Below are 13803 nucleotides of genomic sequence, written 5' to 3' on the forward strand. Positions count from 1 at the left end.
GGCTTGAACCCCCAACCATAGATCAAGAGCTGCATGTTCCACCACTGGATCAGCCAGGCGCCCCGCCCTTTTTTGCTCCTTTTACAAAACTGTTGAGGGAAAAGCTTAAATGATGCTCTTTTAAACTTCTATAGCATTCTTTAGAAGTGGAAAAGAAAGACTAGTCTTATTTTCACAACAGAAAAAAAGATGTCGAAAGTTAATATGAAATGTATTTCATTTTTTTCTAAGTCATTGCAGTTCCTGCTCTTTAAGTTATGATAAGTGGCTAGAGTTGCCAGATAAAATGCTGGACAACATTAAAAACTTACTGTTTAAATGAGTAATTGAATCTGAATTGGAGTTCAAATTTAATTACATGCCCTGTATTTCTATTTGCTAAATCTGGTAGTTGTAATTACGGCAGAACTGTGATGCAGCACAAATCTCTCTCCCTAGTCTAGATCCCTCTACACAAAATTGAGTGAATCCAGAACAGGCCTGGTAATGCAGTGTGTCTGAGATCAGCAGCTGGTCAAGTAGCTGAAAAGACCAGTTAAAATGGGACTCAAAAACGGTGCATACGTGCATCGGTACACATACGTCTGTCACGGAGATTTCATTGCAACACGAAGCAGAATTGTACGTTCATTTGTCAGCCTTTTGTTGTAGGACTAGGAAGTTCTCTGTGACAATGTTGGTGTTCCAGTGTAAATCACATACATGATTTAACCTTTACAATTCCCAGTTTTAGTTTCTTAAGAGTGAAGAATTTAAAGAAACTTTTGAAAGCAACCCAAGTACAAAATGCTTTTTTTTTCTTTTCACGGCGCCCTCCTACTTGCAGTTTTCTTCAGTTGTCCTAACCGCACCAAATCTGACAACTCTTTTTCTTTTCTTACTTTTCTGCAAGTCTTTCAAAAGCATTTACTTCATTTCCATTGCAAGAATAACTCATTCTCATACTTCATCAGTACAGTGACAGACGAAACTAACACAGGTCTGGGGACAGAACATCTGCCTCTTGGCAATGCAAAACTCAACAGGTTTGCAGAGTCCTGGGCTTCAGTATGATTTTGAGTTTAACTCACAGTTTAACCCAGTGAGCTGATTAAGTGGAAGTTGGCTAAGAGAGCTTTTATTGTTTTTTGTATTCGTCTTTTCCTTAATTGTGAGAATTTTCCACAAAGCTTATACATCAAATGAAGCCTTCATGTTTTACCCACTGGATGAAATGCTGAACACACACTTTGACCATTTTACTAAGTAACAGAACAAATTCATAGCTATTATCAAGACTATAAATTATCTATAACATGCCTTAGTTACCATGGGGTGCTAATGAAGCCCACATTAACAGCAGGGATGCTCTGAACCAATTATTGAGTTTCTGTTGGGATTCTTTTAACTGGTTACCTAAGAAGCACTGTGCTGTCATAACGGGCAGGAGGGGTAATAGGTTGGCAGTCTAAAGCCTAATTTAAAAATAACCATAAACAGGGGCACCTGGGCAGCTCAGTTGGTTAAGCATCTGCTTTCAGCCCAGGTCATGAACTCAGGGTCCTGGGATCGACCCCTGCATCAGGCTCCCTGCTCAGCAGGTAGTCTGCCTCTGCCTCTCCCTCTGTTCCTCTCTAAACCGCCCCCTACCACCACCTTGTGCTCTCTCTCAAATAAATAAATACAGTCTTTTTTTTAAAAAGTAACCACAAACGTCACTAGAGCATTTAGAACATCACCTAAAACAGATAAAGACTAAATGCAACCAACAAAAGGAACTACTGGAGGAAGTCCCTGAAGGCACAAGACTGCTGGTTGACCACCAGCTGGACTGAAGCAAAGGTTCCTCACCCACTCCCGTGCTTGGACTGTACATTTTGCCTACTGTTCCCACAGTGGAAACTGTTGCAAGGACATAGCCTTGAGAAAGTAAGGTGTTGACACCATATGGATTGTGTGTGTGACTGAACACAGTTAAGGCCTTAATATAAACTAAGACTAGCAGGCAGGTGCGGAGATCTACTTGGCTTATGGCCACCCAAGACAAACTTCTAAGTTCCCTTGTTTGCTAAGGGAAACTTACAGATCTTGGAGTTATCTGCCCCTTCAGTCTCTCCCTGCCCTCCATGTACCAGTTTATGAGCCAACAGATAAAACAGGCTAGACATATGTGAATAGATATCTCCTGAGGACAATAGATTTTTCAAAGGCTGCTTAAAAGAAATGCCTTCATACAAAGTCCAATTTGCTAAAACACTATAGAGAGGTAATGCATTTGGCTTATACTTGTGCATAATGATCCATCATCTTTGAAGAAAGAAATGCTAAATTTCAGAGAATCTTGCTGAGGTCAGTACCAGCTGAACTTCCATAATTAAGTTTGATGACCCAAGTTTCAAGGTATTAAAAGAAGAAAAAGGGTCCCGATAGGTCATTTTCCCCCAATTCTCATCTTTCGGTGATTAGCCTATCACTGGAGTAAGACAGTTCTAGACCATCTGCCTATGGATCATTTTAAAGTACGCTACCAAGTTCTAAGACAGATGAGCCCAGGAGTAAATCTGAGGTCCTGTGACTGCTCTACTATCCATCCCCATGTAACATCTCTACAAAGGGAAGAACCAATGTCCTAGCCAGGCATACTTCTCTTTGCGAGTTAGAAAATCTGAGCAGGGGTTCCTGGGTGGCTTAGTCATTAAGCCTGAGTCTTCGGCTCAGGTCACGATCCCAGAGTCCTGGGATCAAACCCCGCATCAGGCTCCCTGCTTGGCGGGAAGCCTGCTTCTCCCACTCCAGTTTCCCCTGCCTGTGTTCCCTCTCTCCTTGTCTGTCAAATAAGTAAATAAAATAGTTTAAAAAAGAAAAAATCAGCAATTTTAAACCCATACCCTGCCACATGGAATTTGTACATTAACACTAGCTTTCTACCTTCATGCACCTATATCCCTAAAATCCCATTTACAAGACAGAATCTGGGCCTAAAGTAAAATTCCCATAGAAGTCATCCTTTCCGTATTTGAAATCCCAATGAGTTGTATGAGCCTACTGGGGACCATCTTACAGTACCAGTTTTTAAAATTTGTATGTATGTATATAAAATGTAATGTGTATTAACATTTGAAATAACTTGTTTTCATTAAAGAACAGTGGAGAGGAAGCCTTACTTTTTCCTTGAAAGATTTCAGTGAAGAATTAAAAACTCAATACTTCAGTTTCAAAAGATTTAGCCAATTTTCTAGCCAAAGGTTATTAAATCTTATAATTTGAGTATTAGAATCTTATGACTATTATAAAATATGTTTATTGATGATAAGACTCATATAATTTACTCCCGATACTTGATGTTACAAACTTTAGGGTCTTTGAGATATGCAGGATCCTTGTATGTAACTGGCATAAACCCTGTAAAAGAAAATGAAAATGCTTCACAAACGATAACAAGCAAACTTTGGATTAGCCTGATTCAGTTTTTCAGGTGCTCTTACCCATTATTTGAGCTCTCTTAATTGCTTTTGTGATTTCTTTCTGTTTCTTCCCACAAAGACCTATAAAAAAATGCTTTCATATTCATAAAAATGTCAACACTCAAAATGCATAGCAACTATCTTCAGTCAAGGAAAGGCTGGAAAACCTGTAAATAGCCAGGGAGTAAGTCTCATAGGCTATGCGGGCCATACAGCCACTGTGTAATTACTGTGATGTAGTTCACAAAGCAGCCATAGGCACTAGTAAATTAGCTACTGACAAAAACAGGAGGGAGATGACTTGGCCTATAGGTAGTAGGCCCTGGGTTAAATAAGTAGTCTAGGAATGACTACAGTATACTCCAAAACATCAATGCAATTTTCTTAAGCCCTCATTTTTTACATGTTGTCTGCCTATAGTTAACTCTGAGCATAAGAAGACATGTAAAATAATAATCCTTTTGGCCTACGAAGAGGCTTTTTCAAAGTACCTGTAGTATCTAGCGATTTATAACACAATTTGAAAATTTGACATCTTTCTTAAATAACAAGTAGATTTGTATAATTTTTTTAATAAGCTGCTATAATAGAAAACAAAGTACCTGTTATGTGCCTTCCATAAATGCATCCAGTAAATGGAGAAATAAACTGGGACAAAAGCTGTATGAGTTTTATTTGGAGAAGAAAAAAAATTTCTATCAACACATCTGTTCAACTTTATGTAAATTTAAAAAATTATATATCACTGTCAAGTTATGTAAAGGTTTAATAAATTTCAGACAAACTTCTTAAAAATACTGATCTATGCTCATTCTATTAATAGGTCATTTTAAAAAAATTTTTTAATTAAATTTTTTTAAATGAAAAAACGATTACTAAAGTTAACTTCTTTTATCCAGTGTGTCGAAACAGATTAATGTACACATTTTTTCAGAGCTAAAACTGTTTTCTTGAACTTTTCCACAGATCCTTTCCTATAACACTATTGCTTGTAATAGGCACTAAGCATTTCATCTGTCATTAGAGACTATCACATTGTATCAGACGACAGTAAGGTCTTCAAGAGGTACAGGTACATCACGCCACTTGCCATAATTTATGTTTTATTCATTTAAGTTCTTTAGTACTTTTCAGGTAACAGGCACTGTTCCTGGCACTATGCATAATCCTTCTGATAAGATACATCTTTAAACTTCTCGGTTTTCATCTAAGGTAGCTACCACTTTTGCTGCTGTCAGTATACTTAACTCCGGCATCATCCTCTCCCCTACATTTGCCACTTTTAATTTGCTGAGCCCTGGACAACAGATAAAATTACATCTGAAGCAGTTATACTGGCAGTGTTATTAGTATGGAGTCCAAATTCAGCAGAGGAGATTTTTCGAAACCATTCAACTCTACCAACTAAGAATCACTGCACAGTGAGCTACTGGTGACCTCCAGGGAAGACAAGAGAACACTGACCTGAAGTAACAGTGCATGAGGGAGACCCAAAGGGCTCTCATTAGAATAAAACAGAGATGCCTTATACATAGAAAATCAGATTTGAAATTATGAAGCTACTAAAACAGGTGCCTCTACACAAAGCCTGTAATAAAACGAACTTGATCCTCCTTAATTATGACTAACAAAGGAGCAAATCCTAAAATCAAATATAGTGAAGTAAAACCGTATCTCACCTGTACGTTCTTATAATCTACACGTTTTCCACACAAGATGCATTTTTTAAGAGGCTCCTTATAAGGATTTTCCATTGGAACGGGCTAAGATAAGGGAAAGGAAAAAAATCTGATAATACAGTTTAATGAGTTAAATTTAAAAAGATTAAATCTTAAGGCTACCACATTTAAATCTATCCAAAGGATTAGCTGTACCCTTCTTACTATGAAAAAGAAAAAATACAACAGCTTGGCTTATATAAGAAAAATCAGTGTATCTGAAAAGGAGTCACCATTTTAAAGATTTCAGTGTGTTTGTACACATTTTGTCCAAGTACTCTGGCTGGGCTAAGGAGGAATTAAATCCTGGAGGAGGATTCTGGGATAAAATACAATCCTTGGGGAAAACAAAGGTTTATGGGAGGATAACTTGTGGTCCCAGGCTGCGTTATCTATGCCACATCTAGACTCCTAATCTAGAATGGCTTCCAAGTCCATAACCCCCTGGAGTTGTATGCAAATTTTCAAATGAGACTGTGAGCTTTTTTCCGGGAGCCCACATTTCATTGGAACCTAGAAAAGAGCTCTAGTAATTTCCTTTACTCCCCTGAACGAGGGTGGGCATTAGATGAACAGAAGGACGCGCAAGGACTGGAAGAGCCGCGTGTTTTCCAGCTCCTCACACCTTAGTCCAATCTGCATGCAGCTCCCACGCAGTGGCGACGTTCCTTCTCTACACTGCGCTAAGCGCTCTGTATGCTTTCATGAGTGTCACGTCATCTTTGCAGGTAGCAAGAAAATTCACACTGGCTAAGCCCAATGCCAGTGCCTGAAACCCCTAAAGATACACCTACGGGCTAAAGGAAACGATTTAATGTCCCAGTACAAACTTTGATTTTGACCCTTCATTTACGAAAACACCCCGTACCACCCCCGGTAAGGAAAAGGACATGGGGAAGAGAGCCAAGGTACAGGCAGACTTTGTAATCCCTCTGTGCACCCGCCAAAACTATCTTTTTAATTTCCGAATCGTGTATCCTTAAATTTGGGATCTAAGAAGAAAAATGTGGTGTCCCACAAGCGATGCTTCTGGTGGGACCCTAGGAATTCTTACTTCAGAGCTCACTTAAGTGACAATTCAACAAATTACCGTTTTCAAACTCAAACTGATGAGCATGTTCGTCACTTGTCCTTCAGCTGAACTCCATTCCAACAGCTAAAATGTAAGAATGTGGCCCTATTCGCAAATGCCTTAAAAAGGAAGGAGAAAAGTCTTACCAGGTCGTCGTGGCCGGCCACCCGCTGATCCCGCGAACAACCTCTCCAGGGCACTGCAATCAAACAAACGGCAACAAACCAAGTCTCTGCTCCGCTCGCAACTGCGGCCGCGGACCCGGGAGACAGCGCAAAGACCCGCTTTATGCTCACACCCGGGGCGCGGACAGACGCCTCCGGGCGAGCCGCAGCGTGAGGCCGGAGACCCACGGCCCCGAGGCCTGCGGGAAAGCGCCCGTCGCGCCCCGCCCCACGCACCTCCCGCCTGCCCCCTTCCTGAGACTGACTCTCCCTCGCTCCGCAGTTAGGGGCAGAGTTTAGGGCGGGCACTGGAGGGGAAAGCAGGAGGAACCCCCGGAAGCACAGGACGGCCGGGCGGCCGCCGGCCGGGCTGCAGCGGGGCTCCCCGCGCCCTCCCAGCGTGGACGGTACGCTTCGCCCGCCGCTCCCGCAGGGGGACCTGCTGCGAGGACAGAGCCTGGAGAACCCCACGCGGATCGTGCGTGACTGCGGCCAGCGGGGGCCCCCGAGGAGCAGTCACTGGCGGCGAAGATCAGCGCCGGAGGAGAGACGCCAGGGCCCCCGTCACACTCGGGCCCGCATCCGGGACTCTGGGCGACCGCAGTGCACTTCCCGGGCCTCCGGACAAGTCCCGTCCTTGCCAGCTGCGCCTGGAGCTCGAGGCAAGTCAGTCCCTGCCGCTGCTCGAGAGTCACGCGGTCGTTCTTCCCGCGCGTTTGAAAGGGAGGGAGAAGGACTGGGGGGCATCCCTGTCCCCTTCGCTGGACGACACCGGTCACGGCGGCGACCGGGGGCGGGGCCGGTGAAGCGACTCGGAAGGTTCCGAAGACGAGCGACCCAGGCGCAGCGCGAGCCCACGCGACGGAGACTGAAACCAGGCCAGGGGGGCGGGGGCGGGGGCTTCTCTCCAAATCCCGCAACTGCCCGTTCTAGACCAGGAAGTCCCGGAAGGCGACTCCGCTCTCCACGGTCGGCGTAAACCCCGTTTCCTCACTCGGAAAAGCAAACCGGGGCGGCTCGGCGGGGTAAGCTCGGCCCGCGGCTCCGGTCACGGTCTCCGGCTGCCGGGACCGACCCCGCTGGGGCCCTGCTCCGCGGGGAGCCCGCGTCCCCGTCTCCTCTGCCCTGCCCCCGCCCCCGCTCCCTCCCTGCCTCAAGTAACGTCTTATAGAAATAAAGGAAAACGCGCGTCAGGAACCACGACGGATCCCGTCCCTCTCGGGGAAGCTCCTCCTGCGCGAAGAGCCGGCGTCCTCCGGCCAACAGGACGACGCCCGCACCCAGGGAGCGCTGCGGCGACGGCCACCGAAGGGTCTGGGACACGGAAGCCGTACCCGAGCGAGTCCCACGGCCAGTGAGGCACAGAGCAGCCCTCACGAAGTGCGTCCACGGCTTCCTCCCCGGACCACCGCGAGCAGCGCCCAGGGCCGCCATGGGTCCTCGCCCCTCCTCTTCCGCTCCTCTCTCCAAGCAGTCCTGACGAGTCCCGCCGCGGCTCTTCCCCTGTTGGCCCGAGGACTCGGTTCAAAAGTTCCGCGGACGAACGAAGCCGGTCCGGTGTTCGACGCGCCTGCGCAGCACCTTTCCGCTCTGATGCTCCCGGCCGCGAGCCTGGGACACCTCTGATTGGACAAGGAAAAGGCGGGTCCCTACGCTCGTGCTTCCGCTTCCGGCCTGAGAGCCCGCGCGATTGGTCTGTGGTCTGAGGTGGATGGAGGGGTGAGCGCGGCGTCCCGCACTTGCTGCCCGCGCGCTGTCCTGCGCTCCCCCTTCCACAGGGGTCTGGCGGCCGGGTCACACGGGGCGGGATTTGGCCATGGTCCTCGGCCCCTGCCATGGATGAGGGCGGGTCCCGCCTCCGCCGGCGGGTGTCTGTCCGCAAAAGGGACCGGCCGAGCCCAGGGAGCGGCCTGGCCGCCGGCAGCGCGGCCGAGCCCCGGCAGGAGCGGGAGGAGGAGCCGGGGGCCGGGAGCCGGCGGAGAAGGACCGCGGAGGTGCAGCCGCTCGAGGTACCGCCCGCGCCGCGCACGGACTCCGCAAGCGCCCGGCTGGTTGCCCGCGTCGGGGGGACGCAGACCCCGGCGCGCGCCCCCGGGAGGAGCCCGCAGGCCGGCTTGGGCGGGCGTAGAGATCCCGGGGTCGCGCCCGGGGTCCGCGGCCCTCGTCGGCCTCGAGTCCGGGGTCGCCGGTAGTTCTGCTCGCGGGGCCTCGCCGTGTCTTTCTCGTGTCGGTCTCCAGGGTGGAGCTTGGGGCGGGACGGACGCAGACCCGGTCCCGGCGACTTCCCGCTCGACGGCCCCTGCCGCACGCCGGGCTGGGGGCCTCGTAGGCCGCGTGGTCGGCGGGGACCCGAGACCGCCGTTTCCGACTGCGGGTCCCGTTTCCTGCGCCACTCGCTGTCCGTTTTCCTCCACATTCCCGTCTCTCCCGCCGAGGAGACCGTGGCAGGCGCGGTGCGGGCCCTTGCGGTCCCGACTCCCGGGAACAGTCTCCTCGGCGCGGTCCCGTCGCCCGCCGGTTTCCGTGTGTGCGGGTCTGCGGAGCGCGGTGCGGCGGCGGGCGTTCCCGCGGGGGTCTGCGGGTCTCGCTGCGTCCTGGCAGCCGGCAGCGCGCCCCAGCACCCCGCACCCCGGGACCGCCGCTGGCGCAGACCACGTCCACGCTCTGGCCCTGCGCGTCTTCATCTTTGCAACGGAGACGGTGACATCCGTTCCGTAGCCGACTTGGGTTTAGGTAATTATGTGCCTGGATAGCTCCAGGCTGGAACGTCTGTCCTTAACGAAGCCAGAACTGACCGTAGATCTTCTCGTTTTCTTTCCAGAATAATGACAGTGAAGAGGACATGTTCGGGGACTATGACAACTTTGCTGAAAATTCTTTTTTAGCTCAAGTTGACGACGTGGAACAACAATATATGCAAGTTTCTGAACGTGGAAAACGTGCCGCAGGGCTTAGCACCGAAGGTCTTCCTTGGGAAAGCGGCGCCACTGCTGTAGGCAGCTTCGCGGAATCGGAAACGGATGAGCCCGTGAGGAACCCGAGCAAGCGTGAAGATGTCTCTGCTGAACTTGGCATTTTGGATGACGTACCTTCTTCACAAGTGTTATACTTTGAAAATGTGCAGAACTCTGCAGATGATTTGGGCAGCCAGTGTACTGAAGAGAGGGATTGGAATGCATCCTCTCTCAAGACTCTGAATGAGGAATTACCCCCGAATAGCATAGAACAGCACCAGCAAACTGGTGATTCCTCTTCAAAAGTCAGAAGTGGTTCAGAAGAAAATAGGAGAAAAAGTCTTAAAGAACATCTAAAAAGTGTCATGACTGGAAATGCCAGGGCCCAAACACCAGTGTTTTCCAAAACTAAACAGCTCAAAGAGACTCTCCTATCTGAAGAAATTAGTGTTGCTAAGAAAACAATTGAGTCATCATCAGATGACCTTGGTCCTTTTTATTCATTACCTGGCAAAGTGAGAGACCTTTATGTTCAGTTCAAGGGAATTGAAAAATTATATGGTAAATGCTTTTTGCTGAAATGAAAAAAATTTACCATTATTACCATAATGCTAGTGCAAGTCAATAGAAATCAGATGCTTCTGTGGTTCTATATCTCATCTTAAGAAATAAAAATATCGGTCCTCTCAACCTTCCATCCCTAACAGCCTGCTACTGAACCTCTTTGCTTCCTTTCATGGTCACATTTCTCAAATCTATTATCGTTGCTGTCTCCCTTTCCTCACCTCAAATAATTCCCAGCCCACTTTGGGTTCTGTGCTCTCACTTAAGATGCAAGGACAAGGGGCACCTGGGTGGCTCAGTGGGTTAAAGCCTCTGCCTTCAGCTCAGGTCATGGTCCCAGGGTCCTGGGATCGAGCCCTGCATGGGGCTCCCTGCTCAGCAGGGAGCCTGCTTCCTCCTCTCTCTCTCTCTCTCTCTCTCTGCCTGCCTCTCTGCCTACTTGTGATCTCTGTCAAATAAATAAAATCTTAAAAAAAAAAAAATAAGATGCAAGGACGAGGGTGTCTTAAATCCATTGATACTTTCAGTTCTCACTTGCCTGACTTCTCAGTAGCTTACATGACACAATTGACCAGACCCTTGAAACACCTGTTTCTTGACTTTCTGACATTCTGCTCCTGGTTTTTTCTCTGTCTAGCTGCTTCTCAGTTTTCTTAGCTGGTGTGTCTTTGGCTGATTCTGTCTTCTGTACAAAAACTTGGAATTTCCTTTGACTATTCATGGCTTGAGTGAAAATGTCAATGTTAGTGATACCATTGATTAAAACTAAACATCTTTAAAGGTAGCAGAAGTTAAGAATTAAGTGCAAGAGATAGTATTAGTAACAACATATATTGTACTGTTTCTCAAAAATCCTGGGTCCTTGCATATATCTTCGCTATGTGTCATTTTAGACAAAGAAGGGACGGTTGCTGGCACCCTCAAAGATGAGCCTGTTGACCCGTTAGATACTTCATCAGTATTTCCGAAACTCCTGTGGTAGTGCCTTAGGAACCATGTGAAAACATGGTTCTCATCTCGGGGACAAGACAAGCGGGTGGAGAAGTAGAACTAAAGGAAACAAAGTAATGTAAGACTACAAGAGTCTAATAAATTCTGAATTGTGAGCTTTGCAGTTAAGGAGCTAAAGGTGTGTATTGCCCTTGAAGTAGGTGTTAACTTTCTTCCATCTGCTTTTCTCCTAGTACCTTGTTCTTTGTTTAAGCTGCATCTCCTCCCAGACTGAGTACCCTGAGGTCAGGGCTCTGTCCAGCTCAGCTTTTTCTTAGAGAACTAGCGCTGTGCCTGGTACACTCTGGTCGGTTCTCAACTGCTGGAGGTCGTCAGCTAGTTAGGAACTCAGGCCCTGCCACTGAAACACAGCTTTTGCACTCTGAGTCTCAGTTCCTGATCTCTTAAAAAGGAATGATAATACCAATAATGACTGTTTTGTAAGTTACGTCCTGCATCAAGGACATGCCAAATTAAACTGTGGTAATGACTAACTATATTGGCAGCTTCTAAGTAAGAACTTCAGTAAATAACAGGTCTTTAAATCTCTTTTTACTTATAAATCTGGCTTGATGACATGACCAATTTAAAGCACAAGTGTGTGTGCCACCTTTGATTGCGCTAAAGCAGTCGTTCTCAAAGTATAGTTCCTGGACCCCAGCATCAGCATCCCCTGAAACTTGTTGAAATAGGCGTTTTCAGGCTCCACTCTAGGCCTCCTGAATCACGGGTTGTGACCTGCCAGTTGGTTTTAACGAGCCCTCCAGGGGATTCTGATGTGCCAGAAGTTTGAGAACCACTGAGCTTGAGAACCTCAGTCTTATACTGTTACTTTTGCCTTTTTATTATAGAGTTGCATGGTTAATGTGTTTTATATAAATGTTCAGAATCAGTATCTTTTTTTAATGTGTGAAGATAAGTGATATTACCAAATATTTGCTATTTTGGTCATTGTAGTCTTTAAAAATTAGAGTTGGATAAAATGCAGAAATGGTCAAGTTGTATTTTTTCTTTTTTTTTTTTTAAGATTTTATTTATTTGACAGAGATCACAAGCAGGCAGAGAGACAGGCAGAGAGAGAGGGAGAAACAGGCTCCCCGCTGAGCACAGAGCCCCATGTGGGGGCTCAATCCTAGGACCCCGGGATCATGACCTGAGCCGAAGGCAGAGGCTTTAACCCACTGAGCCACCCAGGCGCCCCTCAAGTTGTATTTTCTTACAGACCTCTGAAGTTCCATAGCTAATGGATGATACCAGTCTGAAATATTTTTAATATATAAATATTAAATATTAAACTTAAGTATTTTTGAAATATTTAAAATGAAAAAAGTCATTTGCAAATATTTGGGAATCACCAAAATATAAGAAATTAATGTCACTTGGCTGTCATTCAGACGTAACTTTTTAGTTGTTGGCTTATTTTTTTTTTTTAGTTTTTTTTTTTTTATTTGTTAGAGAGAGAGCTCACGCGAGCGAGCAGGCAGGCAGAGGCAGAGGGAGAAGCAGGCTCCCCGCTGAGCAAGCAGCCAGATGTGGGACTAGATCCCAGGACCCTGGGATCATGATCTGAGCAGAAGCAAGCCACTTAACCAACTGAGCCACCCAGGTGTCCCGCAGACATAACTGTTTTTAATACCATTGTAATACATCCTATTAGTCATTTTTTTAAATTTAATTTTTTTGGAAAACATAATACATTCAAATCCAACTTTTCTATTATATATTTGTTTCTAATATCTGTGCATAATTGGGTTTATACAATCCAATTCACATTTATGATCTTTTACTTAACTGTACATTGAGCAGTCAACCACCTGTTTTCAGGCTGCAAAGAATGATACAATTGTGCAATAATTCATTCAACTTTTACCCCACGGCTCTTTGTTACATACAAACACTGCTGTGATGAACATTCTTGCACATAATTTTTCTATGTCCTTGCTTTTATTTCTGTAGGTGTAGAGACCTAGAAGTAATACTGCTAGCTCAAAGACGGTGTGCAGTTTTATTTTCAATACTGTTGGCATTCTAAAAAGATTGTAGTAAAAAAAAAAAAAAAAAAAGATTATAGTACTTTATGCTCTCATTGACCACCCTAAGAATGTCTGTTTGTCCCCAATCAAGTCAGCTCTGGATTTTCCATGTGTGAAGCTTTTGTGTTTTTTGGTGGTAGTAGTTACTTGTACTTTGTGTCTTTATTTTGCCAACCCAGTAAGTAACAGTGGAGCATCTTTTCGTATATTTCTCTCTGCTGTGAAATGTCATCCTATCTTTTGCCCGTTTTTCTAGTGATGAAATACTAATGTACGTTTTGAAGACTTTCGATGATCCACATTGTCAGATTAGCCTACAGAGTAACTACTCTGTAGATTTCACACTATGTTTTGGGTCTGGTTTCCTTTTTATGAATTCCACCTTGCTAAATTGTGGAATTCCTAGATGGGCCAGTTAATAATCTTAGTCTTTTGTATTTTAAAGATTTGTATTTTGGGGGTATAAAAATAAAAGCCATTTTGGGTGGCTCAGATGGTTAAGCATCTACCTTGGGCTCAGGTCATAATCTCAAGATCCTGTGATCAAGCCCCATATTGGGCTCCCAGCTCAGCGGGGAGTCTGCTTCTCCCTCCCCCTCCCTGCTTGTGCGCTCTCTCTCTCTCTCTCTCTCTCAAATAAATAAACAAAATCTTCAAAATAAATAAATAAATAAAGATTTTATTTTTAAGTCATCTCTATACCCAATGTGTAGAGATCTTACAACCCTGAAATCAGTAGTCACATGCTCTGTCGACTGAGCCAGCCAGGCACCCAATCCTAGCCTTTTATGTTTTAAATATTCTTAACACTTCAAAATGGCATTCAGACCAGAGTTCAGCTCCCCACAAGAGCCAGGTGAATGAA

The 13803-nt window shown here is 45.9% G+C and overlaps 2 protein-coding genes across 12 annotated transcripts in view; one reads left to right on the plus strand and one right to left on the minus strand.

Annotated features, from left to right (window-relative positions):
• Positions 1-3262: 3262 nt before the first annotated feature.
• Positions 3263-8078, minus strand: LOC111149355 (mitochondrial ribosomal protein S18C). Its single transcript, XM_022506361.1, has 6 exons — positions 7732-8078; positions 6380-6432; positions 5123-5206; positions 4046-4103; positions 3465-3524; positions 3263-3381 (listed from the first exon to the last, which is right to left on the minus strand). The coding sequence occupies exons 1-6, from the start codon at positions 7829-7831 to the stop codon at positions 3305-3307; spliced, it is 432 nt and encodes a 143-aa protein (XP_022362069.1). The 5' UTR covers positions 7832-8078; the 3' UTR covers positions 3263-3304.
• Positions 8079-8126: 48 nt separating this feature from the next.
• Positions 8127-13803, plus strand: part of LOC111149354 (helicase, POLQ like) — a 45999-nt gene continuing 40322 nt past the window's right edge. For 7 of the 11 annotated variants that reach the window (XR_002640760.1, XM_022506350.1, XM_022506352.1 and 4 more), the window contains exons 1-2: positions 8127-8406; positions 9219-9912. Coding sequence is in view for 9 of the 11 variants with exons in the window: in XM_022506350.1 (XP_022362058.1) it covers positions 8233-8406; positions 9219-9912 (868 nt within the window). In the remaining 2 variants the exon portion in view is untranslated. Of the gene's footprint in view, positions 8418-9214; positions 9913-10808; positions 11784-13803 lie in introns of those variants that run through there. The other 4 variants (XR_002640761.1, XM_022506357.1, XM_022506351.1 and 1 more) reach the window with 4 other exon arrangements.

The sequence above is a fragment of the Enhydra lutris genome, unplaced genomic scaffold (genome assembly GCF_002288905.1).
Source record: "Enhydra lutris kenyoni isolate GAN:26980312 unplaced genomic scaffold, ASM228890v2 scaffoldscaffold21, whole genome shotgun sequence".
Classification (NCBI taxonomy): Eukaryota; Metazoa; Chordata; class Mammalia; order Carnivora; family Mustelidae; genus Enhydra; species Enhydra lutris.